Raw genomic sequence first — 27,871 nt, forward strand, 5'->3', positions numbered from 1 at the left:
TTCATTAGAATTCTCATAATTTTGCATGGTCCGACAGTCTGCCCCGCCTCAGTCCTGGTTCTCCAGTGCCTCACTTCCCTCCAGCGGGCCCAGCAATACGGCCTGGGACTCTCAGCGGGGACCTGTGGAGCCACAATGAAGGACTTTCTGGAGAATCTGTATGATTTTGCGTGGACTCTGACCCGCTGGCAACGATAACAAGCACCAAGAATAACGATATAGAAATAGCTTGTTTAAATAGGCCATATAAAGGCATTAGTATTACATTGAGACTGTTTTATAACACTTTTTTAAAGTTCCTCACACCAACTTTAACCAGAATTTTTGATTAGAGTACTGTATTATGGTTAAATCACAGTAAATCAATATTAAATCCCTAATTGTATTTCGTACTTATGTGCAATAGGTGTACAAAGATCAGGTAGTATTTCCAAGAGACGTGTAGATCTCTGAAGTTGTGCTCGCTAAGCGTGAGCATACAGTAATGTAGCTTCTGTATTTGTCACATCACAAGTTGATGGCCACAGTCTGCAGTTTTAATTTCTATCCTCACAATAACTACAAATACAAACAGGACTGCGAGGCGTCCCTTTATACTCTGTGTAAAGGAACAAACTACATGTAGGAGAGTAACTGACTGTACAGGGAAGCCAGGCTGATTCAACAGTGGATAAGAAATTGTTTATTTGACTTGAACATAATTACAGGGAAACCAAACAGTCTGCAACATTCTAGCTTCAGTGGTAACCGCTCTAAGTGAATCACACTCAACACAGGAGGTCATCTCAAACTGCTTTTTATTACATCTTAAATAACAGTACATTTTAATATAGTTTCTATCTTGCATCCAGCTTTCGGTTGTACACTGACTGACTTTAAAATTAAATACAAAAGGTGAAAAGGGAAGAGTGGGGGTGCAGAGCTCTACAGTTATTTGATGGAGAAAGAGAGAAAAGGAAAAGGGAATTTAATTAATTTTTAATATTTTTTATTTCATTTTATTTTTTGCCAACTCCAGGCCTAACGCACAATTACAGCACACTTTTTTTGTACAGAATGTTGCAGAGAAAAAAACAGAATGGAAAAAATGTCACTACTGCTAAAGAAAGAGCGCCTCTGTTTACAAGGAGATGGGAACAACAGAAAGTTCTGCCATTCAGATGCTGCAAGATTTATTTTTTCCATTTTTTATTAAAGGACAGAAAAAAACCTGTTATAAAATGTTTTTCTTTGTAAGTGGAATTTTGTTTGCTACAGAAGGAATGACAATTTGTCCCATTTGAGATCGTGTATGTTTGGGTGAATGAATGTACGTATGCATGTGTGTACAATTTTAACATTTACGTTACTTCTTAAATTTGTGGAATCCCTCCCAAGTGTGGACCAAGTAACCGTTTATGTTGCAGGGTTTGCTTCTCAAGTGCATAGCTTTGACATTTTAGTTGAATCATGTATGCACGGAGTAGCCAAAAACAAAAAGGAAGAAAAAGAAAGGAAAAGAAAAATATAAATACCATTGTATTGATATATTCAACAGGTTATTTTCTTAAAGAAAAACATCAAAGGACTTAATTCCATATGCACCTTTTTAAGCAATTCTACAGCATGCGATTCTAAGAGATAACCCACCCATGGCAGACAACCAAAATCTTTTTTTTTTCATTTTTAACTTAAAAAGTTTCAATATCATTATTTTCAAACATTGATTTATACAACATGTCATTCACAGAGTAGTAACTGCATTTCCAAGCACGGAATGGGCACCTCTGTTAAAAGAGAAACGTCCGGATTGCAACCGGGCTAAAGTGGCGGTACTCCCTACCCGACCAAATCACACCACCGGTCCCAAACACGGGCAACAGAAACCAGGGGGAACCAAACCAAATCTAAGGAGCGAAAAAATGAATTTAAAAAAAAGAGGGGCAGGGTGGATTATGATCCGATGGGTTAATCTTCATTTAATTATTCTACACTGTCGCCAGACAAAAAGGTGTAAGAATGGTTAAAATGGGTTTTGTATTTTTTTGTGTTTGTTTTTCGGTTTAAAAACGAGCATTCATCATCATAAACAGCATGTGCTTGGTTAGTTAACTTTTTTTTCCTTTAGACATTATTCTATATATGCAAAGTTTAATTTTTGTGCAAACAAAATTTGTGGACTACACTGGAAAAAAAGAACCGGTAAAAGTATCATGGGACTAAATATACAGAAGGGCCAGAAGTGGCTTGAGGACTCTCTGTTGAAGCTCAATTCTCTCACTTTGTTCTCCAGCGGGATGAAGCTGGATTTAAAATGATCTGGAGGTTCTGCTAGTTTTAAACTTAAAAACATTCTCTAAAATGTGTAAAGACAAGGAAATAAAACAAAGCTTTGATCCTCATTTTAAACATTAACTGACAGTTCACTGATCTACTTCTCTCAAACAGAAAAAAAAGAAACGAAACATTGCCAAAAAGCTCGTAAGAGTTCGATCACCGCCATGTACTAACCTTCACTCAGACCTGTGTGTAATGAGGACGCAGGACGTGTTTGCTTGGAGGTGGCTTACTACAATACCAGACCATGGTCATGGGAGGAACACACAAGTTTCCCCTCCACTAAATCCCTCAAGCTTTGTATTTTTTGTAGCTAAATGAGTGACAGACAATTGTGCTCTTTCAAATGAGAAGGGGGGAGAGAGAGCGAGAGCGAGAGAATTTTTGCCCTTGATAGATTTTTGGGGTGTTTGGAGTCAGTATCATGGTGTTTTTGAAAAGATTGGATATGCAATAAAATTGAACATTGTGATGTTGGAATGGTCTTCCACTCAACTTTGGAGTCCAGACGCCATCTGGAGAAAAACAAAGAAAAAATACATGATTATCGTTATTCAGCTAAATGACTCATTGGCCACCGCACGGTAAAATCATTAAATTCAGGGCTGATCATGTGTGAATATTTGTAATCACTCATCAGACAAAAGCTGCTACCTTTACTCCATTTTAATCGTGTTTGTGTTCAAATTCAATGTCCAAAACAATATGACAAGCCATGTTTGAAGCTATGCGAACAAGAAAAGGCAGAGTAAAAAGACATCCAACAGGATCAATAACAGCTGATGTGATATTAGGTTTGGTTTCTCTCTTGGTTTTATACGTTGCACCTTCATTCCCAACCTCCAGATGGCAGTCAATACTAACTCTAGATGAGGTTCAAACCCTTTCACTCTCACACATCACTGAACATTCCTCAGCCCTTCCTTTACCTTCAGACTCTAGTTCCAGATCTTGAGGAAGCTGTCCCAGGACCCTGTTGCCACGGCCATGCCGTCGTCGGTCACACCCAAGCAGCTCACCCGGTTATCGTGACCAGCCAGGACACCTGCAGAGACACCAGAGGCTGAGACACGGAAACACACCTGCTCTGTCTGATCAATGCCACCATCTAGGATGGACGTGGGTAACAAACTCATTGGACTTTAAGTGACAAAACAGTAAATCCATTATTTCTCAGTGAAAGATGGGGAACGAGGTGAAGAAGGTTTCAGGGCATTTGTCGTCGTGACGCCCGATGCGTTTCCGTTGTTTGGTTCAAACCACAAAGAGCAGGATATATTCAGGTTAGACTTATTGAAGGCTGATACTGACCCCATATGCTGGTAATCAATATTCCACCCACCAATGGATCAAATATAATCGTGTGTGTGTGTGTGCATTTGAAATGGCCTGCTAAGATGTGGGCCTCGTCTGATCCCTGACCCACTATACGATCAATAGCTGTAAAGTATTCATGCCTCCGCGTGTATTGACTGCCTGCTGGCTCCTCCCTCACAACTCTAAACCCCCACCGGGCAGTACGGGCAGCTAGTTATTGTTTGGGCTATGTGTGTTTGGCTAACAGCTACCAGCACACACGCACTGCTGAGTCAGCTGCTGCTATACGACCACTTCGAGCAGATAGCTCGCACACATTGCTGCTCGCTTTTTGAGTCTTGAAATGAAGTGTGTTTGAAGACGCGGTTAGACGAGGAGTCAGCCAATGATCGGTTGCATTGATACAGCAGTGGTCGGTGCAGACACACCTGGCCGAGATTTGCTCTCTACAGAGTTCACCTTTCTAGCTTAACCGTATTTCTGATGTGGCATTTTAAAGGGAGCCACGACAGATCAAAGCCAAACTAATTAGTACGTTTTCAATCTGTGATGGTCCATAGAACAAAAAGTCTGTTTTATAAATCTGTAATTCATATTTCAGTATACACACTCAACATGCTTCAGGGAACTGACCAGGTGCACAGAGGTGTAAAAACCAGGAGAGCTGAAACCGAGCTATAGATCAGTTCTCCACATTTCTTATGTTTAAACTTCATCTACTGTCTGTGTTTACCGCTAAATTATAACGTCAGATTTACTTGAAACGCAACACAAAAATCTGTGGTTCTGATCAACAGCTGGGACGGATATGGTCAATTTCTTCCCACACCTCTTCTCCACATTTCTGACTGGGTCAGACACCAAACTGACATTTACTGCTGGTTATTCAGACCTGGAAACATCGACTCATGACATATTTTGAAATCAGTTGATCGGCACAACGTGATCCTCCAGCTCTCGTCTCTCGTCTTGTATGGCGGCTTACCTGCACGGTCGGCCTTCAAAGTGTCCCAGACGTTGCAGTTGAAATCGTCGTAGCCGGCCAGCAGTAGGCGGCCGCTCTTGGAGAACGCCACGGAGGTGATCCCACAGATGATGTTGTCGTGTGAGTAAACCATCAACTCCTGGTCGGCACGCAGGTCAAACAGCCGGCAGGTAGCGTCGTCTGAGCCCGTGGCAAAGGCGTTGCCATTAGGGAAGAACTGCAACAAAAGGTCAAAGGGAGATTTTTCATGTTGATACTTTTGTGCATACATCCTTTACTTCTGAGAGATAGATAAAAAAATATTCAAATGACTATTTTGTTAATGAATTGAACATGCCCTCAAGGAGCTGAGATTTGCTCTGATAGACCCGACTTGGACACGCCAAGAAAGATTTGAGACCTGACACCCTCCTATGATTCATATGTAACATGTAAAGGAGAGTTTGCGTGTGCAGCCTTACGCAGATAGCGTTGATGTCCGACTCGTGGCCAGTGAAGGTCTGTCGGCACATTCCTTCTCTGATGTCCCAGAGCTTGGCCGAGGCATCGCAGGCCCCAGACACAAACAGCCTGGTGTCGGGCGCCAGAGAGAGACTCATTACATCACCGGTGTGACCGGCAAATGTAGTCGTCTGCTGACCGGTCTCAATGTCCCACAGAGCGCTGCGAGAAAGCAGAAGGAACAGTCAAATTAAGGGATGGGTATGGCTATGACTAGTCCTATTGGTTCTTTTTCATGACACACTAATTGCTTTATAATATATTATTATTAGAAAAGGGTCGACTTCGCTGTGTGTGTGTGTGTGTGTGTGTGTGTGTGGAGGAGCCCCGACGTAGACAGCTAGATAGGCTGCAGCTTCATAATAAATTAGTACAGATAAAACAACGTCAGAGTTGATCAATACCACAGTATTTAATAACATAGCACCTTTGCCCGTTTAATACCGGTTTCCAGTAACCACGGCAAGTCAAATTACAGTTTTATTAAATTGTATTAAACTCAGTTGATTTTAGTTGGGTTCTAGTTTGTGTAGTATTGGGTTGCATTGGCTGCAGTATCACAACTCACCAGGTGGTGTCTCCAGAGCTGGTGACGATCTGGTTGTCATCCAGGAAGCGACAGCAGGACAGGTAACCTGACCGTAATCAAACACACCGGCTGAATAACTCATTCACGATAGACTGTCTTCTTCATAGCATTAAGAAGCAGAGGCTTCAGGTCTTTACCGGCTGCACAGAGGAAGAAGTTATGTTCCAAATTATCATCACACCCTCAGAGAATTCATTGTGGGCCGAGTTTGGGAAGTGGAGGAGAAGAATTAACTCATTCACTCGCAGGAACAGAGAGGAAAGCTGGAGGGCATCTCCCGGTTCATGACCGGCTTCCATAATTCATCCTAATTCATCTTTTACTCGCTGGGAGAGTGTGCGTACGCCTCCCTATAGCAAGAACTAGAACTAAAATGCTGACACACTTCCTGCATCATGTGACGCTGATCAGATGAATGCTCCTTGCCTAAGAGCTCAACACTTTCACGAGTTTGAGCTGGGACACGGCTCAAACTCCTGTTTTTAATGGAGAAAGACAACATGTGACCGGAACCTCTGGGATGTGAATAGAACTGGGCTTACACCGGTACATGGAGGTTAAAACAACGTCAATATCAGACATCAATCACAGAATGGCTTTGATTATTGGATATGATCTCCTCATCACATAAATGAAGAGACAATTTGAAAGAAACCTTCTCTGTAGTGTCACTGCTAAGCTAAGACTGCTGGGTGCTAATGGAGATTCAGTGCTCCTGAAGGTTCCAAATGTTACTGTACTGATGGATCGGACCTTCAAAACATCCTGGGGCTGATGGGTAAATGAGTTCACGTTAGCGCATGTGTCCGGCCTACCTGTATGACCGGCCAGCTCGCGGCTGACGCGCACGTTTCCCTCGCGGGTCTTCAGGTTGTAGATGGAGCAGATGTTGTCCAAGCCTCCACAGGCAACGTAGTTCCCAGAAGGGGCGTAGGCGCACGTCATCACCCAGGAGGAGCGCAGCGGGATGGCGTGGACCTGGAGGAGACGAGGAAGATTCAATATTAGATTGCATGCAGTGACAGATGGGCGAGCGAGAGAGAGACAGAGGGAGGGAGAGAGACATGTGACAAGGTTGGTCCGCAATATTAACTTAACCTTTCAAGGGCACAACACAGACTATAAATAGCATTACTTGGCACCCTCAAACACTCGTGAATTATGTTATTATGAACTCGGCACTCTTTGTCAACCTAAATGGAAGTAAGAGAGAAGGGGGAGTAATAAGTAATGAGCATTGCTTAAGCTTTGATTAGCAGGTAAAGAGAATGAATGACCACGTTGAGATTGTTTCAGTTCTTTAGAAATGTTTTTTTTACCTTGTTCGTGGTGTAGCTGTCCCAAATAATGAGCTTGCCATCCTGGGAGGCGCTGACCAAAAGCCTGACGAAGAGGAAGAGAAGATAGTTTAAACTATAGAACAATTCAAAATGACCAGTCCACTGCCCATTTTGAATAGTTTATCACATCCAAAAATGGCAATTCTGCGATGGATATGTTCATGTATATATTGGTACTCAGCTTCTGTCATCTCTGGCCTTCAGCAATGCAAATAACAGTGATTGATCGACACTAAATGGGAGGGTATGGCTGTCTGAATATTTAAATAAAATGTTGTTGTGACCATACTTCAACTTTCTTTGAAACAGAGAACAAAAACTACAAAAGCCACAACGGTGAATTAAAACAAACATGGACCGACTAATGGCCATGCACGACGCTGCATGGAGTTTAAACAGGTAATGAATATAAAAGCTTTTAATCCAGCACCTGTACACCAGATAAATGTGTCACGGCATTAGTTTTAAAGCTGCTGCTCCATCAACAACACAGTACTCCACAGAACGCACAGTGCTAACCCTAACACGGACTGATGCAGAGAGAGGAATTCTAATACACTGTCGAGTACTTTCAAGATCACGTATTTACTTTCAATGTTTCATGTGCCTCAAACCTGCAAAGTCAGTGTGGGAAGCACAGTTACTCCAATAGGAACCGTTACTAACCCTGCTTTGCATTCTAGAGACGGCTCTCAGGTACGTCTGTGACCGTGCGCCGCTATCTGGGGTGAATCCAACAACAGTAACCACAGCGACAGTCCCAAAACACACAGGACCAGGAGGAGGAGTGAACACACCAAGGCCTGCTGGGACTACGCAAATTTTAACTACCGCGCTCGAATGTGCACACGCCGGCTGATAATAAGCCAGGGACAGAAGGGCCTGTGCTGGGAATTATAGTCTGAAAGCAGAGCATCAACTTCCTGGCCTTAAAATTATCAGATTAAACTCAAATAATCAAAAGATGATGTCAAAAGCAGGAAAATGTATCTACTATAAATTAGGCTCCCTTTTGCAATGCCAGCGAGAGAGCAAATGTGTGTGTGTGTGTGTGTGTGTGTGTGTGTGTCTCAGCTGGGAGACAATGATGCAATGAGGCGCTCACTTTCTCGTCAGAACAGAGCTCTGACAACATGGCTGGGAACAGATGCCCAATGTTTGGAAAAGCCCTGATTTATGAATTCACAACCAGTTTGTGTTGCTCGTCACTCGTCAGGTCTGTTTGAGTAACTGTGATGCTGTCGAGTGACTTAATCAAACACAAGCAGAGCAGTGTGCTCAGCTTAAGTTAGGGTTGGGTTATACGGCCAAAATCTGGAGATTTCTGGTGAGTCAATAAATAGTCGATATGAAATAACCCCACGGTTAAGTCTATTTTTGTATCGTCCTGTGTGAATTAAATACTCGACAAATGTAAAGTTTGTGCAAATTGAATGTAACAGTTTCAACTGAAATTAAAGAGAAAAATTTATAATTATTTCCAGCTGTACACTATGTTTACATGCATGCACACAAATACAGAGTAATCACATTAATACAATAGTTTGGTATAACCTACACTGGGGTGTTCCCATGAGCGGCATTATTATCAATTCAAGATTTGTGTTTGTATGTGCTTGTCATCATGAATTTAGACAACGTAAGTGTGTGTCTGGATAAATGAGTTCATCACAACACGACTCCGTTGAAAGAACCGTTTGGGTTCCCAGGTTGTATTTCGGTCGATGCGTTTCGCCTCTTTGCTCTCTACCTGTATTCATCCAACGCCTGCTTGAATGTGATTGGTCAATACTAGACTTCTGAGATTCATAAAACGCTGGCATTAAGTTGCTTGTAAAGGGGTTTAACCAACAAGATGATCAGCAGTAACCCTAAATTTGCGCTACAGATTTTTTTTATTATAATAGTACAACTACAAAGCTTTGCCTTTTACAGGCATTTACCAATTTATAAGATAACGATATTTGGTACATCAGAGTACAACACCCTGAACATTTAACTCAATATACATTAACGGTCTACGAGGGAAAGTTGAACTTCTTTCTCAAACTGTTGGGAACCGACCACTGAATCCTAGTAGTGTCTCCATGGGGCTAAAAATAGGAGACCGAGCTGCGACTACGGGTCAAAACATCTCCGTGTGACCTCCTTTCTGAGCAGCTGAATCTCAGCAGGTAGTCTAATAAATACCCCAACTCCTCCGGGAGGTCAAACATTAACCGATGAAACAAACAGTGGGCAAACACAGGGGTAGACTTCTTCTTAGCTACACGACTGGAAGGATGATGAGGCGACATAGCAGTTCTGTAACGGTCTCTCTGTGGACTGACGCGCAGTGATTAACTTGTTGGCTGCTGAGGTGAGAGGTGTGCGCTCCTCTAGGGGGAAAGGCGTTCTAAAAAAAATGCATTACCTATTGTGCATACGGTCAAGCTTGCTTTTATTCTCACTTCCTGTATTTAAGCGAGGAGTGGGGGGGGGGGGGGGGGGGGGCTGAAATATTTATATATAGTTAATGGACAGAACGTGGTTGAATGAGATTACCTTGAGTCAGTGCCCCAGTGCATGGCATAGATTTTAGCCAGATGCCCCCTCAGTGTCCGTCTAGTGCGCATCTGAATTCTGCCAACAGGGTCGATGTTAGCTGTGATCTGAGAAGATGAAGATGAGAGAAAGAGTCACTCTGAGTTTATTGCTATTTGCACTCAAACTTTAAGAAAAACAACAAAATAATGCAGTCTTCAATCATAAACAACTCCCACATTCAAACATTAAAGCTGATATTAGTACATTTTACAATATCAGTTAAAAAAGTGGAAATCATGTCATTAATAATTATTCACATACATATATATATACATACATATATATACATCTATATATACACACACACAGACACACACACCTTACCTGAGACAGGGTAGCATCCGCACACGCTTTCCTGGCATCCTGAAACACAACAACGCACACTTTTTGAGTACCACCCAATAAACCAAATTGTGTTTAAAGCACAAAGTGTACAATAAAAAAAAAAAAGTAGAGTGTCAGTACTGGTCATACAATTTGCCCCGTGTAGAACTGGTCTCTGTCACAAACTGATATTATAATGTGGTTCAAAAGCCAGAGAGCTCTGAGGCTTCATTACTAAATCAATGTCAAAATGAAAAATAAATATATCGTTGTGTGATCTCAGCTGAAGTGCATTGTAGCAATAATAGCACCCATTTAAAAAATAAAATAAACGTCATTCTGCAATTATGGAGCAGTACAAGTCAGAAAAATGACGGCATTTAAACTCCGGGTCACAGCAGTTAGGATGAAATCTCATTAGGCTGCATTTCACTACAGTGACGTAAATAGAAAGCCTGTATGGGCTTTAGCAGACATTAATCATACATTTATAATGTTAACATGGAGAGGCATCAACATAGGAAGCTCCTCGGTGAAAGATCTGCTTTCATCAAACACCAGTTTGAAATATCGGACTCTAGAGCGACATCCGTGGATTCGTAAACTAATGGAACAAAATAAAGTCAGATTTGAGGACTTGGAGGCCTTACTCTGATCTGGTTCTTGAGCTGCTCAGCCTCCTGGCGTAGCTGATCCAGTTCACTCATTTTCCTCTGCTAATGGTGTGCTTCGCTCCGCCGCCTAGACTCTTGCTGATCTGGGGAGACAAGAAACGAGAAGCTCAACACACACACACACAACATGCTGCTCATCAAGTCATTTATACTGTGAACGTCTGGTACTCTGGATGCAGCCCGAGTATCACACAGCATCTCCTGAATCCAGACAGAAGTTACAGCGAGTCACAACTGTCCCGACACGTTCCAGACGAGACTCAAGACTCGTCCTTGCCAGCTTCAAGCAGTTACCTAGCAACAAGCACTCGGCAGCTACTTTGGGTTTAAGAGACCATTTTTGAAGACTATGTTAAATTTCTTCTCTCTTCCCCTCACAAACAATAGCAAACCCTTGGGCAGAGATTATGCCACACTAAGCAGCTGATAACCATTACTCAACAGCCAAGGCAAAAAAACAAATAATTAAAGAATCCACTCGGCTGTAAGGGAGCAACACATACCCCTTTACTGGCAAGAGAAGCAAGGATTAGGGGTCCAGATATGGAGGAAGCAGAGAGGTGCTACAAGAGACCAGCTCTGGTTCGGTTGCTCTACTGGAACCCCGAAGAGCTCGGACGGTGGGCGAGGTTTGACGAGGCTGTCAATGCTCTGGCCTCTGCACTCTAAACCATCCTCCAATGTCATCCCTGTAATCCTGGGACACAGTTGATTCAGCTCCTCCAGCCAAATCCGGTTAACACAAAACCTGCTGATGATCCTAAAAGCAGCGGCTATCCTGCTGACCTCAATCCTCTGGTTGACACTCTTAGCGCAGACACTTTCACTCTCCGTAGAAAGAAGACAAGGAAAAATACTATTGGAACCATTATGAACTCTGGCGTGTTGGTCACTGAAGGAATACACAGCGTCAGCACCATTACTACGGTACTAGACGTGCCTGTGGACGTCTCAGTAAGTCAGTAAACCTTCAACGTTCATTTAAACGGTTAACTGCAGGATGATTGATATTTTCAGTGACCACCATCCAGTGACAATAAGTTCAGGAGCCGTCTTCCTTTGATACTCTCTCCTCTTACTCATTTTTGAGTCAAACTACTCACAACTCTTTCTAAAACTAAATGTCCTTATAGAAGACTATAAGTAACATCACTGCCCTTCTGTCAAATACAAGCCAACTTCAGCACCGTTAGTTCTGCAAACAGCTTACCTCCCTGTCTCGATACGAGTCCTTTGTCTTGGGGAGTGCTGAGACCTTCTGAATGAACACCTTATCCTTCAAGCCCCTGACATCTCAGCAGCTCCCCCGTCACCTGATTGGCCAGCGCCGCTAACTGGGTTTGCATCTAAGCAAGGCGCCTTAACCCGTAATCTTGGTGATAAAAACATCTCGCGGTAATATCACAGGCTAGTCTCTTGTCTTCTCTGTAACAGCCCGCTGATTAAGAGGTAATGTAACCTACCGGTGCCCTTTTCAACAAAAGACATCAACTGGTCAACAGAGTTATGGAGTCTGAAACGGTAACACCTGAACATTTGCAAAAAGGTGTGTTGGGCTGAGGATATGTTCCACCGATTGATGAAGGTTACGGTGAATCAGACACTGAAACGTAGGAATGTTGTGTGTTCGTTGTAAACACAACTTGTCCTTCTGATATTTTCGTCCAGCTCTACCATAAACATACTTGATCTTGGGGTAGTGTGTTCCCGTGGCCCGGGAACTATGGTGGTGGAGTCTGCTGAATGGTCACACACGCAGCTACAACACGTGAACCGCATCCATTCGGTCTGCAAGCAAGCGCTGGTTGTCCCAGCTTTAAACGGTCGAGGCTCGACATTAAGCTTTGGACTGAGATGTTTTACTGGCACGATAGCCAAACTTACTGGTCCTAAAAATGGAAAATGTAGGCTCATTTATAAATAAATCAACAGATTTGGGCAACTGGCGAAACATTACTGTAAGTTAGTTATTAGCTCCGTTAGAAGCAGGACGGTGCTTCGCGCTGTAGGCAGATGAAAAATATATTTAGTTGCAAAAAGTCTGAATCAATAACTGCGAGATGTCTACGATCTCTCTACACGAGTGAAGGCTTTATGTCCTTCCTGGTAATGCCCTGACGGGCCTGTGCTGCAGCCATCTTCACTTTGTTCTTATTTAAAGGGACTTTTTGTCTTCACTTCTGGTTCAAACAAGAGAAACACATGATCAGCTGGGCTGAGGTCAGGTGATCAATGTAGCCCGTCAACAACATTCCGCGGTTTGGTCCTTAAAAAGCTCCAAAATTTGGTTATTTTCCGACTGCTTTGTATAAATTAATTGCATACATTTCTGCTTCACTCATCGCTTAAAAATAACAGATTCTCTAAAATGCAACATTTCCAAAAACAAGTTAATGTCGAATTGATGAAATGTAGCGATTTGAAGAATAAAGAACATCTACTGACAAGGAAACATAATAAGGCAACAAGTTGTTACTGGCAATTAGTCTTAGGTGTGATTTAGCGAAGTCTTTCTCCCTTGTGCTGCTGGTGGGAGTGTTGAAACCACCGGCAGCCCAACACATACAGCCTCCACTGCACTGCCTTCTCTCTCTGCCAGCTATTTTTAGAGAGCTGGTGGGGGAGGCAGGGGGAGGAGGAGGGCAGCAGACTTCACATTTTCCAGCCACTCCTATCAGCTCCGACATCTCGAGCACAACACAGTGACAAGGAGAGAGGAAGTGTAATTTGACTCCACACACTAGCACACTTCATTGGTATTTCTCCTTCCTGAATAGCAGTGATCATGCGAGCGCCATTCATTTTCTACAGCACACGGACGCTTCAGTGGGCTGGGTGGGCGTCTTAACCAGAGAACGTTTCTACAGACGTTTGGTTATACGGGGCACAGGACGAGAAGACTAATCTCTACAGAAATTAATTTCAAATAAAAAGGACTGAAAATTAAGAGCAGTGCATTTGTGAATTTTAGATTGTTTAACCCTTTTTAAAAATAGTAACTTGCATTAAATGTTAAAGGTAGGGTAATATGGGAATAATATAAGCACCATAACCATCAAAAGACCTCTGATAACTAGACTGAGGACACTTAAAACATCAAATATCTGAATAATATTCAATGAATTCATTAAAACAATGATGGCTAAATAGACACTATCCTTTCACACTTACAGGTGTGAAAGGATATAAATCACATGATGGTTGGACAGTAGATTTTTGGGGAAGACTAGAGGCTCCACCCTGATGACATTAAGGAGTGGGGTGGGCAGTGAGATGTTCTGGTGCACAAGAGGATAGAGAGGCAAGAGAGGCGAGTTGGAGGACAGAGCCAGATTAAACTAATGAGAGTGAACAAGCAGAGGACAATTGGGAGGGGAGCTGCTCATTAACCCTTTGGTGAAGAGGAGCGAGGCTCAGTTAGCTTCTGAGCGTCGACGACTGAGCAGAGGCGGCCTACGCTTACTTGGCCCTGTGTTTTTTGGCCTTCCCAAAATATAGCTTTGCTCCTCTGGTACTCAGCCAGATACTCTGTACAAATGAGCACATACAGCACTGTACATATTGTACAGGGAGTCAGCAAAGGAAATGCAGCACAACATAATGCAGTCCAGTACAATAAGCCTTCAATAATCGTAACGTATAAACAAAATGATCCACTACTGTCGCAATATTCTGATGATTTATGAGACGTGATCGACGCGTATGGCAAACAAAAATCAAATGATAATTGTCAGTCACGGGGTCATCACTAGCCCCTCAAGTACAACGCCACTTTAAAGTTGCTGCACTGAATTTTTAGGTTAGACTCACACTCAGAGATGTTGTCGTACCATGTAACGAAAAACAAGTCCTGCCTACGGTGAGTCTTCCTTTATACTGCAGAATGAGCAGGCTGACGATACACATTAAGGACCCTATAACATCCTTCTACAAAGCCCAAAATGTGTCTTCCATGGACACAAAGCCTGCATTCTATTGTTGTATTGTAAGATGTGTCAAGCGGTTAGTAAGTGACCGAATCATTGATGGCAAAGGATTGTGAGTAGGGCCGCTACAGGCAAGATATTCAATGATGTAATAATTGCGCCCTCCTGCTTGGACACCATCTGCCCCGCCCCTCGCCTTCATGAGGGTCGCATCCCGTTTCTGATCGTTCCTACTCACTCACTTCTCTGTGGGATCTTATATTGTAGAGCGTTAGAGTGGCATTAAGGTTGTGGCTGATCTGCTGTTCCTACGGTCTGTGCGAGGTACAGATGGGTATGCATTGGACTGTTTCCTGTAGAGAGGCTTTCAGTGGCTGGCTGTGGCAGTGCTCCACTACTGATCATCTGTGTCAGCATGCTGCCTCCACCTTAGTGCGAGCGCGTAGCCTCTCGAAGCAGGCGTTTCCTTTTTAAGGGTGTTTCCTTAGCTGTGCTCGACTCTCTCTCTCTCTTCCTTTGTCAAAACATTCAGCGGATGTGGCGACAGTGCGCACACTTTACAAATACACTCGCTCTGTGGTTTCTGCTACTTCCATTGCACTCGTCGGTGTCCGTCCAGGCTTTCGTACCGGGCTATGCAATCAGCTGCGTTACAATAGCAGGTTGCACAGGACATCCTGACAGGCAGGCTTATGCTAACTGACAAATGGGAGGGATGAAATCAGGAAGGAGGGCGGTGGATCGGCAGGAGGCGCTGTGTGTGTGGGGGGTGCTGCAACACCAGAGGATCGGCTGGCACTTCACACTAAACTAGGTCAGTCTGGCTTAGATTAGGCCGAGCCCACCACACTGGTAAACAAATAATCAAAACTGACTGATGACTAGAAGCTGAGCATACAGAGTGTAGATGCCACGCAGGGCTGTGCGAGGGAGACGAGCTGGTCACTGCACACTCAGAGCAGCATACATGGAAATGAAACAACTAACTTTATCAGACACGTATTATAAGGTGTTTTTTTCAGGGCTTATTTTGGACTTGCAGTTGTGATAAATTCTGCCACACAGACGACAACCGAGGTGCCAATATGCACAGAAACAAAAAGCCATGAAAAACGGAAGATCGCGCTAACACTCTATGCCGGGCTTACAATGAGACTGCACTTTCAGGTCTTGATGCAACCGGAAAGGCTTTTAGAAAAGCACTCTGTCTGGAGAGAAACCATCTCACTTCTTCTTCTCTCCATCCATCCGTCTGAAGAAAAGCCTCTGCAATATTTAAAAGCATTCTCCCACCGCTGTGCCCTCCCAATTTGAGTTAGGCTAGCCCATATTGTGCTCTAAAGCCTCCAGTCCAACCGGTAGTGACGCTGACTAGCTCTAACTACCAAAACAAAAAGATCAGTCAAAGTAACGTCAATTTACAACTAGTAGTGTATATCGGACGCTGCCCTGATCTATTCGTGATGGGTTGTTTTGGCTCAATAATGCCCAATCCATTCCTTGTTTGTTGTTTTTAGGGGAACTACACCTCTGAACTTTTGCTGCTGGTCATTTCTCGCACTAAATGTGCGCTGTGAAGCTGGTTGATGTCGAAAATCTGATCATATTTGGTTACTCAATATGAAAGAACTAGGTAATGAACAGATGATTCCCAGTAAAAATATCTACGTATGTCAGTTCTCATTTACCACATTTAAAGTGATCCAATTTTGAAAGTTTTGATGAGTGCAAAAACAGATGCGAGATGATACTGTAAGTGCATTTGTCCGGTTGGTGGGTGGGAGTCCAACTAAGTGCTGTGAGGAAGTGGTGCATGGTAAATGTAGCTGAAACACAACCAGCTCACATAAAAGGCAGGAACAAGGGAGCTGATGATGCAGTACAAGCAGACAGAAGGGGGATCGCTCCTGGACATTTCTTAAAAGCCCCATCCAGTCTTACTCTCTCCATTCTCTGTCATTCTCTCCAACACACACTTTCTATGGTTCTCCACCAAACAGGAGGAGGTCAAACCGGACTCTCCCTCTACGGCTAGCATCACAATGAATGAACATCTTGTGAAATGTTTTAATGATGCTGTTCCAAAATACAAGTTCCAATACCAACATCTAACTGTACAATGCATGCTGGCTACTTTCCATTATTTGACAATCCAAAACTATTGCTTTATATACGTTTACTGCAGTATTTTCAAAAACACAACTACATGGGTACATCTAGGCTGAAAACAAACACCCACTTTCTTAAACATTTAGGTAGAGGCAGAACAACAATTACAGTGAAGTAACTGGAATATTTAATCAGCTGAGTGTGATGATTAGCACTGTGACACGTACTGGCCACTCCTCCTAATGTCATACAGCAGGCAACTAAATGTGGATTACTCCTTTAACCACAGTCTGAGGAGTAGCTGGGTTTCAAATCCTTGAGGGTCTTAAGAAGAACGGCTGAACTGAAAATGAATAGCCTCGGGCCCCACAACCCATTCCGCTCCGTTGAAAGTGGAGCAAAATACAAATGAGTATGCATAAGCTGACAGTTCTGTTCATGATGTTCCACTGAATTTGGGTGCACAATTCATTTCAGAAAAAGAAACCGTACACTTCAGCATTTTCTAACATGAAGAGGCTGCCTTTATCGTTGCCCTGAATAGTTTTGGGGCAAAGGACAAACACGGGCCCAGAAGAAGGACACGTGCATGAAATATCTTTCAATTTACATTGATACAGTTTCAGTCAGTTGAAGCCTCATAGATGAGGGGTGAAGGGCTGGCTTTAGAAAAAGAAACACATTTCATAGGATACACTGAAGCTGTATGCATGACACAAAAACCTTTCCACATCAGCGGACTTGGAGCCAGGGGCAATGAGTGTATGGTGAAACCCTTGCATTTCCTCAACAACAGTCACTTTACCTAAAAGTTCAAGAAAAAAAACACGTGCTATCGATTACACAGTGCACAGCAACCTTGCTTCTGTTACTGAACATATGCTAATTTGTTTTGCCTCTTTGTGTAATATTTAATCAGCTCACGGTTAGGTGCATTGGTGACTAATTCTGAAGTATGAATGTATAATATACAAACATAAAAAAACATATTATACGTCTGCCATGCAAACATTCTTTGCACTTAGATCCTTTCGCAGATCAAATCTTAACTTTGTTCAATAAACGTCTTAAATTAAACTGACTTGAAATAGGTTTGGGCCTTTGTGCAAACATTACTCAAGCTAGATGTGGAATTTGTGTGAATTTAACTTTAACTTTAACTGGGCACAATTTTGTGTGGGCTCCCTCAATGTGGCTGCCAACTGCGGGTAACGTCTGACGATCGGGGACATAACATCAATGGGACCAACAGTGGAGATTGATTAGTGAAACGTTCCATGATGCAGTGTGCTCTTACTAGACAGGGTGCATTGTTGGTAGAAATAGCAGGCATTAGCTAAATGAAACCAACAAGTATCTGACAATATAATTCAGGATAAGCTGGTCTGTAATACAATCCTCTGAGCAGCCGGGCTCATGCCACACAGACTCGCACTAATGTGGGCTGATGTTCTGCGAGTATCATGAAAAGCAGTCGCATACATTAACAAAGGTATGTTTTGTGCTTCGGACCGTTGCACAACCAGCTTTTTATACAGATATATTAATGAGTTAAATTAAAAAGGAAGCGGGGAGGGGGGAGAAGAAGAAAGGAAGGTCAGGCTAGCCCAAAGCCAAAAGCATGACTTTATTTAAAACATAAAACACACTCCTTTGATTGCATTAATAATCATATCCCTCCCCCCGTGCATTCTCTCCAAGCTTCCAAGAGAGGAACAAGCCTGTGTGGAAGAGTCACATGACAGCTCGCCCACTAGAGCTGCATTTTGTGATTCAAATCGATCTTCGTTTGAATGATTAGATATCTACTCTTTAAAACCCAGAGATTGATCTTTTAAGAAGCCTTTTTCCCGGGGATGTGAAAAAGAAGCGCAGTGGAATCAAACTATGCCGGGAGTTGCGTTCAAATGTACAGTGTGTGTGTGTGTGTGTGTGTGTGTGTGAGACACTGTACATTTAATAGCACAATTTAACTTCACAACTAATTTCTTCAACAACAGCTGATCTGCTGTGGGTGCATTGCTGTCTGTGTCGCTCACTGTCTGCTGGCACACATGACGCTGCTCTAACACCAACGAGTCCCACGCCATTTGTAACCATGTGGATTGCACTTAAGCCCGGCCTTGGTTGATTTCAGACCGAGGTTTCTTAATGTAAACATTAATACTTTTCATGGACACGGTTAGAGGGTCCATTATACAAGTTACAGCATTAGTTCACTGAGAATATCTTTCATATCAAAGAAATATTTGTATTGCAACTGAAACATCTGTCATCGAATCGACACTGAAATCTTGTGAATCATAATCTAATAGATTCATGAAATCAGTTGCAGTATCCAGCCCTACATCCAACTCTAATACTGGCCATCTGTTACCGTTATCTCAGGATTGGTCACGTTTTCCCTGTGGCTAAAATGTAAATAAACCTTGGTCTCTATTCAAAGCAGGGCAGGCAGGCGTTGAGGTGCATAGGCAAAGCACTGCTAGGGCTTGTGATGGGCTTTCGTCAGGGCCACACGGTGTCTGAGTGGTGACAGGTCTGTGTGTGGGTCACTAAGCTGATCTTTTACTTAGACTATTCAAAACAGTGGCTACGACCTGTTGGCCAGTGGCGCCAGGCTATTAGCAGTGCAACAGTGTGTGTATTCATTCCAAACCCTTTCGTTACAGGATTGGTGCAATCAAACATCAACATGCAGCATATTTTAGATACACCCTGTGAGCCAAACAGCTGTTTAGGTCTACTAAAGGGTTGGCAGTGCACCAGTTGTTTTAGTCCTATCAGTTGTAGGACTGCTGTAGCATGCTAGTCCGCTTAGCTCGGCTAAGTCAAGCTCATAAACAACGATTCGTGTCAAACTGTACGCAGACATCGTTCAAATGAAGTCAGGTGTATCAATGGAGACACTCCAAACTATTCATTTCAGACGGCATCACCCAAATGTTTCAATTTGCGGAATGAGACAAACTGACACGGCAGACTATGTCAAAGTTATAACCAATACTACAGTGTTTATTGGTGCATATATACGTAACCATACTCGATTGTAGTCAATATCAATTCAAAGCATACGGTCACGTGTGCATTTCACTCAGTCTGTTGTGATGCCCTGTAGGGGTGGACGGTATCACAGTATAGAAAGCACATTGGTATGAATTTTGCTGACTGGTAGAGCACAGACACACACCTTTTGATCGGCTGCCTATCGAAACGGGTTGTTTGAAGGAGATGTTTTCCCAGAAACATAAATTAGATGTTTGAGAAGGAATTATGACCGGTTTAACTTCCTAACATTAGAAACAAACCAAACCATCAAGCAAACATGTTGTACTAAAGTATTGTAAAAACAGCTTGGGACTTAAGTAAACAGAGTACATATCTGGCAGCAGGGTTGAGTATTGTTAAAACAATTATGATGCCAGTACCAACACCCTTAAGTTATACCAATAGAGTACTTCATTCGATACACTTTGCGTGAATGGAAGATCAGTGTGTGTCCCAGTAGCTAGCTAATCGCAGATGCACTGCGCTACGTTCATATAGCGGTTACCGCTGAAACCTACGGTGTGGCGACAATCTCCGGTCCTAGTGTTGGTGGGGTTTGTTCAACAGCAGGCTAGCGTCCACAGTAAGGCCAGAAGTATTCAACATCCAAACTGCCCTGTTCTCAGAGGTCTGTGATCCCAAAAAGGAGAAATTGCTACAGGCTTCCTTTGCCACAATGGTCTCAGGCCTCATTCTCAGTCATTCACTGCCCCGGTTAACATATCATGTCATTTTAGATAATGACATGATATGTTTTTTGCTCCAGTCACATTTTTCTCTCCATAGCCCTGGTTTTAATTGCAATGTATAAATCCTGCACCTCAATAGAAACCGCACAAACATGGCTAGAAGTACAGAGAACTCAAAAATGTATTTTGTGCAGGATAACAGTTACAAATCCATAAATCATAAAAAAACGCAAGTTTAGTTTCTTAGACAAATCATTTTTGCAAGAACTGGCAAACAATGGAATCTGTATATTCAACATTTTTCCAAGTTGCAACAAGTGTTAACAATGTTTGAAAATATGATAATACATTAAGCTATTTGTACAACCTCTTCTTACAGCCTCTCCTCAATGCACTGTGTTCAGCAGCCTGCAGTTCAGTTGAACTTTCACAGATTCTTTGTCACGTGACAGCTAGTCTCAGCTGGAGAAATCATGGCTTCCGAGTTGCGCTGACGAGTGCAACATTTTGCTTTTTACAGGATCTGTTTCGAGCAAACGGTTTATTTTGGACAACATTTTAAATATTTTTAAAACATTTAAAAAAATAATAAAATGGTTTTGACAAAATATCACAATTTTTAGCTTAGTTTCGGTTGTTTTTAGAGGGAAGGGTCCATCACATATAATGTGGAGGACAGTCTGACAATGATAAATGCTGTAGTTTTGGCAATTCTTTTAAGAATACATGCTTTTCCATCACGCCGGCAGGTTTTGGGGTTGAGAGGGTTAATAAACATAATATGAAATGTCCACTTTTAGTCATAATGTTGAAACTACTGTTCCCAAGTTCTTGCCTACTATATGAATACATGCTTTATAAAAGTTGTTGCAAATTCTGGGTTTGTGTTTGTCATAGTTTGTATTGGCAAACTAGTCGAGGGCCAGACCTCCTGTTTTTATGAGTGTACTGGCATTTCCACCCTGTGCTACATTCAACCACATTTAACAATACACCAAATTAGATTTGGAAAATAGTTTACTGGAGCCCCGAGCCTTCAACTGGTAATTATGGTTAAAAATAGCGTGTGTGTGTGTGTGTGTGTGTGTGCGCCAAACAGATGTTGAGTTAAGTAAATATAACTTATACAGCTAGACTAATAATCAGCTCAACGGTATACAGGTCAAACTCAGCTGCCAGCAGATCGTTTGACAATAAACTTTGACAGCTTCTGCCTAAGGCAACCTAGCAACAGAAAGCTACAGAGACACAATCTTTAGCCCCACATTTGAGATGGATGTGCAACACCCCTGACGAAACTTTCAGTTGTGTTCAGAGAGAAGCTCCGTGAGTGAAGAGGAAAAGGATTTTGATTGCTAAACTACAAAACACCAGAACTAAGAGTGAAGTAATGAGTGCCACAATGCAGAGGCCACCAGTAGTGGACACGCCGTGACTGATCAGACACAATCGAGAAGAAAACCCTTTTTAAAAAGGTCTCTGACTCCGCCCCTCCAAAATAAAACACTGAAGTTTTCAAACTAAAACGACTTCAGCAGCGATTTCAAACCTCTCCGTCTTAGGATGTATCGTCTTTCCAACAATCACATTGTGATAAAATCATATGAGATATCGTGACACACAACAACATGGTCTAAACTGATAACAGGCACATAGGCTACTTACGCATATTTCTCAGAAAATCTAAATATTTTGCACTAACGTTCTTAATTAAATATGAAAATATGTAGTACTTTTCACGTATTTAACACAGGAGTATACAAAGCTTTAGTATGTGGGTATTTCATATAGTTTGTTTCTTTAATTACCAGAAAACATGTGATATGGTCAGATTAAATCATTTTAAAAACATTTTGGCCATATATATATATATCCCTGAAGGCACACATTGTTAGCTTAGCACCAACGCTATTGGGGTGCTTCAACCGTAAACACAAAGCGCTGGAGTTGATAAAGTCGGTAACAGGACGTCAGTGGTTTGGGGAGAATTTGGCTACTTAAGCATGTTTAGCCACACCTTTGATAACGCCATCAGAAAAAGGGTTGAGACAAACAAAGTCTGCAGGGAAACAGAGTGCTGATGTATATCGTAAACCGTACAGAACAGCATAGCCAATAAAGACAGGAAAGTTTATCACCTGATGCAGCACTGGGGCTGCCACGATTAGTGACGACGACCTGATGTTTTACGTCATTCTTTGATATCATAACGTAGCCTAATTGCTGCTTCGTGACGGCAGTCGTTTTGGGCTCGTCATTGGTCGGCTGCATCATTAACAACAGATGCAGAGACGAGCCACATTTTATCAATGACGCTGCAGTTTAACTACTGTGCTGCATGAAGAGCGACACCACAATGATTATTGCATCCTGGATCAAAACAACAATTTAGAAGTCACTGCTTTGGTAGGACTTAGAAGAAACATCCGGCCAGAAGGCGAGTGGGGAGGAGGCACAATGCCATCAGTCCTTCAGTGAGAACCAAGATTCTCAAGTAGTTTGGGGAGCAGCCGCTGCCTAAAGATACACATCCTTTGCAGCGGTGGAAAGCAAATGAGGCCCGGCTTCCCTGTCTGGCAATTTTCTGGCAAAGTCTTATTTGTGTGTGCCCGCTACATCGACACCTTCCGAGCATCTCTTCTCCGCAGCTGGAAATAGTTTCCAGACTAAGTACAGAACACGTGGACATGTTGAAGTTAATTTCATTACAACACACACCTAACGTCTAACACACCGTTGATTCCTAAATTTGAGTTGGGCAGCGCTGGACACCAGCTTACACGTTGCAGAACTTACCTTTTCACTTTGTTAAGGGCTTTTATAGAACATTTGAATTATATTTTTTGTTGAACTGCTGACTTTAATAATAGGCTCTTCTTTAAGTTGAGTTTTGCACTTTACTATGGAGTGACATACAGTTTGTCGAAATAACATTTGCGATAATTGAATGGTCAGTTTGATTTTTTTTGGGCGAGGGGGGGGTTAATTGTTTAGATGAATTTTGACTAATCAGGTACAATAATAGATAGATTTATCAATAGAAAAAGAGTTGTTGGTTGCAGCCCTACGGACCACCGTCCAACACTGCACACGGAGTGAAAACAAAAAGTCTTAAACAGTATTTAGACCCAATCTGCTGGAGAAAAAACAGCAAGAGAAACACATCTTATTTTAACATAATATATGTTGCTGATGCCAATGTCCTGATGTTAACAGACAGATATGGTGCTGATACGCACAGTAAAATATGAGAGACTAACCCGAGATATGAGCACTGTCTGTCTGTCACACTCAAAAGTTTTACGTTTAGTTTGGACAAGCTACCATGTGGTACAGCCACTTCTAAAGATGCCCCGTGGACATGTAGTTGTAAGCAGTATCATATCAGAAGTTAAGTAAAATCAGCACTATCACTGACCAAATCCACATAATCCCAACGAGTGAAATCCCCAGAGATTTTAATCCTATTCATACCCTGCACTCGCAGATTAAAAGAGAAAATACGCATCAGCAGGATAAAAACAAAGACCCCCCCCCCCTCCAGCGCAAAAGGCCAATGACTCAGGTTTTAAACACATGGTCATTATGTTGTGGTGGCACTCATCCTACTGAAAAGCTCGGCTGTGCACAAATCCAGAAATGTCTTTCAGACTCATTACCGCCATCGAGGCTTTCAGATAAGATGGTCATACACCACTTCGTATCGTTGCTTACATCGATATAGCTTTTCAGAAATGCGCAAAGATTATGCCATTGTTGTCCACCAGGGTCACCGGACAGAAATGCATTCTGGGTGCCCGTATGGTTTGGGTTACGGCCACTAAAGCGGATTAACATTAAACTAAATGTTTTATGCCGCGTTACATAACTGGATGCTCTTGGGTGTCGATCCAGGTTTTTCCTCTAATTAAACCGATTATTGATAGAAATATGATAACATGCTCCATCCAGTGCTATGTATACGCTTCATAATATATTTACAGTGGATTCCGAGGTGAAGAGAGAGCCATTGGTGCTGGACCAATTCATTCACAAAGACATAATTGATAAAAGACAGCACAACTTTAAATTCCAGTGAAGCTGAGAGCCATCACTGAGGCAGCAGTCGCTGAGCGGTCTCAGGTGTGGTGGTCCCATCCAGTGAGTAATTACCAGGACAGGAACATAAATGGATCAGAATTTAAAGTTTGGGATCAATGCGTGAAGAAGACAATTAAATATAAATGTAATTCGGACATTCAGTGGCGTTGCAAATTTGCAAAATGTCAACGCTTCAAAACTGATAGTTACATAACAAACATATAAAATACATTCGTATGAACAGACTATGAATTGGAGGAATGTGGCTGATTTAGGGCACACAAAAGCACAACAAACTGTTTTCTTTCAAAATAAAGTTGAATAAATGTCACATTTATGTTTTAAAGTGTTTTGACAAAAACAAAATATGCAGGGGGGGGGGGGGGTCACTGCAATTAAAGCCGAGCAGAATCTTAATCACTAGATTTTATTTGCAATTAGAGATCTATTAGGTCACATTTAACTGTGAGGATTGAGACAAATATGTCCAACTTCCCTGAGATGTGGTTACAAATGCTTAAAACACGCCATTAAGCTTAATATCACAATATGTAAAGCAAATGTTTATTTCTAATGAACCATTAAAACATTGACCATGTTCGATGGCGTTCATGCTCACAGCCCTTCCCCACTGTGTCGCCCTGGCTCTGAGGTGCACATACTGGATCCCTCTGAGCAGGATTCTCCCTCGGCTTTAAAAACCGTTTCGACACAAATACATTCGGTACATTATTTTTACGATGGAGGGAAAGCAAAGAAATCTAGTCTGCCAAGCCTGAACCCATCCGATGCTCGGCATCTGTCTCTCCCCGTCTGCGAAGAAGGCGGTGATGAGAAAGGCTTTGAACGCCATCTTGTTCATTGCAGCTGCTTGGGCCCTGAATACAGGAACCCATTCATTCGAGGAGGCGGAGGGCACACTGGCGAAATGAAGTCATCTTTGTGAACCAGTAAATACAATTAGCTCTGTTAACGAACATGTCATGTAGTCGACTAGAAGTTGGATATTTAGATGCCACATCGTAACATGTCAGGCGAACGTCACATAGATCTGGAGGAGGCGCTCAGCTCCACTTCCTGCGACGCCTGACTCGTTGCTAAAGCCTCTTTCGGATTATTTAACGTTGCCACTAAACACAAATATTCGCACTCATCTCTTCTACTGTACCGCCCTCACGCTGCTGTGCTTAACTGTGATTTTAGTGCTTCGTTGTGGGTAAAACGTGCCCGTTTTCCGGGCTATACAGCCTGAACTACTGTGGAGCAGCGCGGCCCGGTGGGGCTGTAGGTGTAGCTGCTAACAAACAGACCCGTGATCGAGATAAACAGATTGCCAAAATCCAATCATCAGCAGACGAGCTCGTTTTCACATCATTAAAGGAAGAAGTTCACATTAAGACCGAGCGGTGTGTTCGCTCACCGACGTTTGGTTTAACACTAAACTAAAATGGCTATTGCCCCACCAGCTCCACGGCGGCGCTTATTCTCGCAATGCGATCCTAAAACCTGCGTTTCCGCTCGGTAATATACGTAAATAAATATTCGTTTTATACTGTGCATTCAAAGTTAGACTCGCATAAACGATGTTTCCTTGTCGGTACCTTCGTTGGACCCACTGTAACTAAATGTGTGTTAACATGTAACGTTAGCTGTGGCACACAGCAGCCATAATACATGATGGGTTGGTTTCGATTCACCGGATTAAACGCTGCTCGGTCAACAAGCCCGTTTGTCAAATGAGTTTGCAACTGATAAATTAGGCAGCACGTAAATATATATTTTTAGAAAGGCAAATATGAACGATTCAATGCACGAGTTTTACATAAAAGCAGCATTTCGACGACAGCACCGCTCGTATTCACTGAGGATAACGTTACGGGCCGAGTGTTCTGGCTGCCATGTTCTGAACATACACAGATCACAGATCAGCCGGAGCAGGACGCAAACGTAGGCTGTGGCCACTTCTGGCTAGCTGGTGTGGACTGGCTGTGAGATAGTGGGGGTGGTGAAGGAGCCACATTTAGACTAGTTTCGTTGCTATTTGCACGATGCTACACGAGAGGAAGTAAATCCAAACTCTGTTTGTTTGAGTTGTGCAAGTACAAGAAGTTGCAGCTATGTGATTATCATAGCTCGCCTAGGGTTAGTCAACAAAACTCTGAGCAGCAAATGTGCGACCATTTACTTAGCTCACCAGGTAACGTTAACGGTGTGAAGTGTGCCGACGTACAGACCCAATGTGTTGAGGGTAATTGGGCTCAATACTAGGACTTAGCTGAAGCCCACATTTGGATAATGCTTGGATAAATGGAAAACTAAAGCAACGCTGATACAGTTTAAGCCAAATAGTTTAACGATATCTCTTCAGAGAGGGAGAAAGATACCCGGACGTTGCAGAGGGGTGCTGGCTAACCTACCCAGCTTTAACTAGCGTTAACCTTCTAATCTACATTAGTACATTAACTAACGCCACCAGTTTACCGGAGAGAAGCAGCAGATATAAAACCAGCTAAACCCTGCCCTGCTGAATAGACACCCGGGTTAACGCAATGCGTTAAGTTTCTTTAACAGTGACCCCCACCCACTCTCTAGCTAGCAGCAGGCTAACCCAGCTAGCTCTAACGTAGGAGCCACTCTCTCGGGTTTAACCCCTTTCGTTCATCTTCCCCGCTCGACAGGCTAGCATACTGCACAGACACTTCATGCATTTCCTGAAGCGCAATGTAAAATATCAATACACATCCTTACCCGCTTTCAGTCGAGGGTATCCGTTGTTTATATCACATTGACTGGAAACAGCAGAATCTCGTCTCTCCTCTGTCCGCCCAGGCGCTAAGATTGAGCTAACGTGAGTTAAGCGACCGAGGAGCGGCACTCCCAGAACCCAGTTTTTGACCCGCCGAGGGGGGAGACACACCGGCACAGAGGCGCAGAGATACAAGGTTCACCCAGAAAAGACGTGGCACGGTCCCGTTGGAGCGTTCTTCCGTTTCAACGCAAATTCCAACTCGAAGCAAAAATCCCTTCTAGTCTTTCCCACCGTCGTCGTCCCTCTTTTTTTCTTCCTTCACGCCAGGCTCTCAGTCGCTTCTTCCTCCGGCCATCAAACAGCAGAGATGGGCGCGGTAACCCTGCACTCAGGTCTGGGAAACCCCACGTTACGGTAGCGTCACAACGCACGGCGAAGGGTCGGCGACGAACAGATCAGGAAATACTGCCATTTTTGGTAACACCAAGACACCTAAATAACGTTTACCTGCCAAAACACTGCTTTTTATTCTGCAACTTTGCTCATTTAAAGAGATAAAATCAGATGTGACACGAGAATGAGCATTTCTCACGCCAAAGTATGTTAGAACAACAGCCTTTCTATGCAGCCCTGGTTTC

The 27,871-nt window shown here is 42.9% G+C and overlaps 1 protein-coding gene across 1 annotated transcript; it reads right to left on the reverse strand.

Annotated features, from left to right (window-relative positions):
- Positions 1–780: 780 nt before the first annotated feature.
- On the reverse strand, positions 781–27,603 carry LOC306781286 (guanine nucleotide-binding protein G(I)/G(S)/G(T) subunit beta-1). Its single transcript, XM_079274064.1, has 11 exons — positions 27,233–27,603; positions 10,609–10,715; positions 9,959–9,997; positions 9,593–9,699; positions 7,028–7,091; positions 6,524–6,686; positions 5,688–5,754; positions 5,080–5,281; positions 4,619–4,835; positions 3,246–3,361; positions 781–2,831 (listed from the first exon to the last, which is right to left on the reverse strand). The coding sequence occupies exons 2-10, from the start codon at positions 10,663–10,665 to the stop codon at positions 3,255–3,257; spliced, it is 1,023 nt and encodes a 340-aa protein (XP_079130190.1). The 5' UTR covers positions 10,666–10,715; positions 27,233–27,603; the 3' UTR covers positions 781–2,831; positions 3,246–3,254.
- Between the last annotated feature and the right edge of the window lie 268 nt (positions 27,604–27,871).

The sequence above is a fragment of the Melanostigma gelatinosum genome (assembly GCF_949748355.1).
Source record: "Melanostigma gelatinosum genome assembly, chromosome: 8".
Lineage (NCBI taxonomy): Eukaryota > Metazoa > Chordata > Actinopteri > Perciformes > Zoarcidae > Melanostigma > Melanostigma gelatinosum.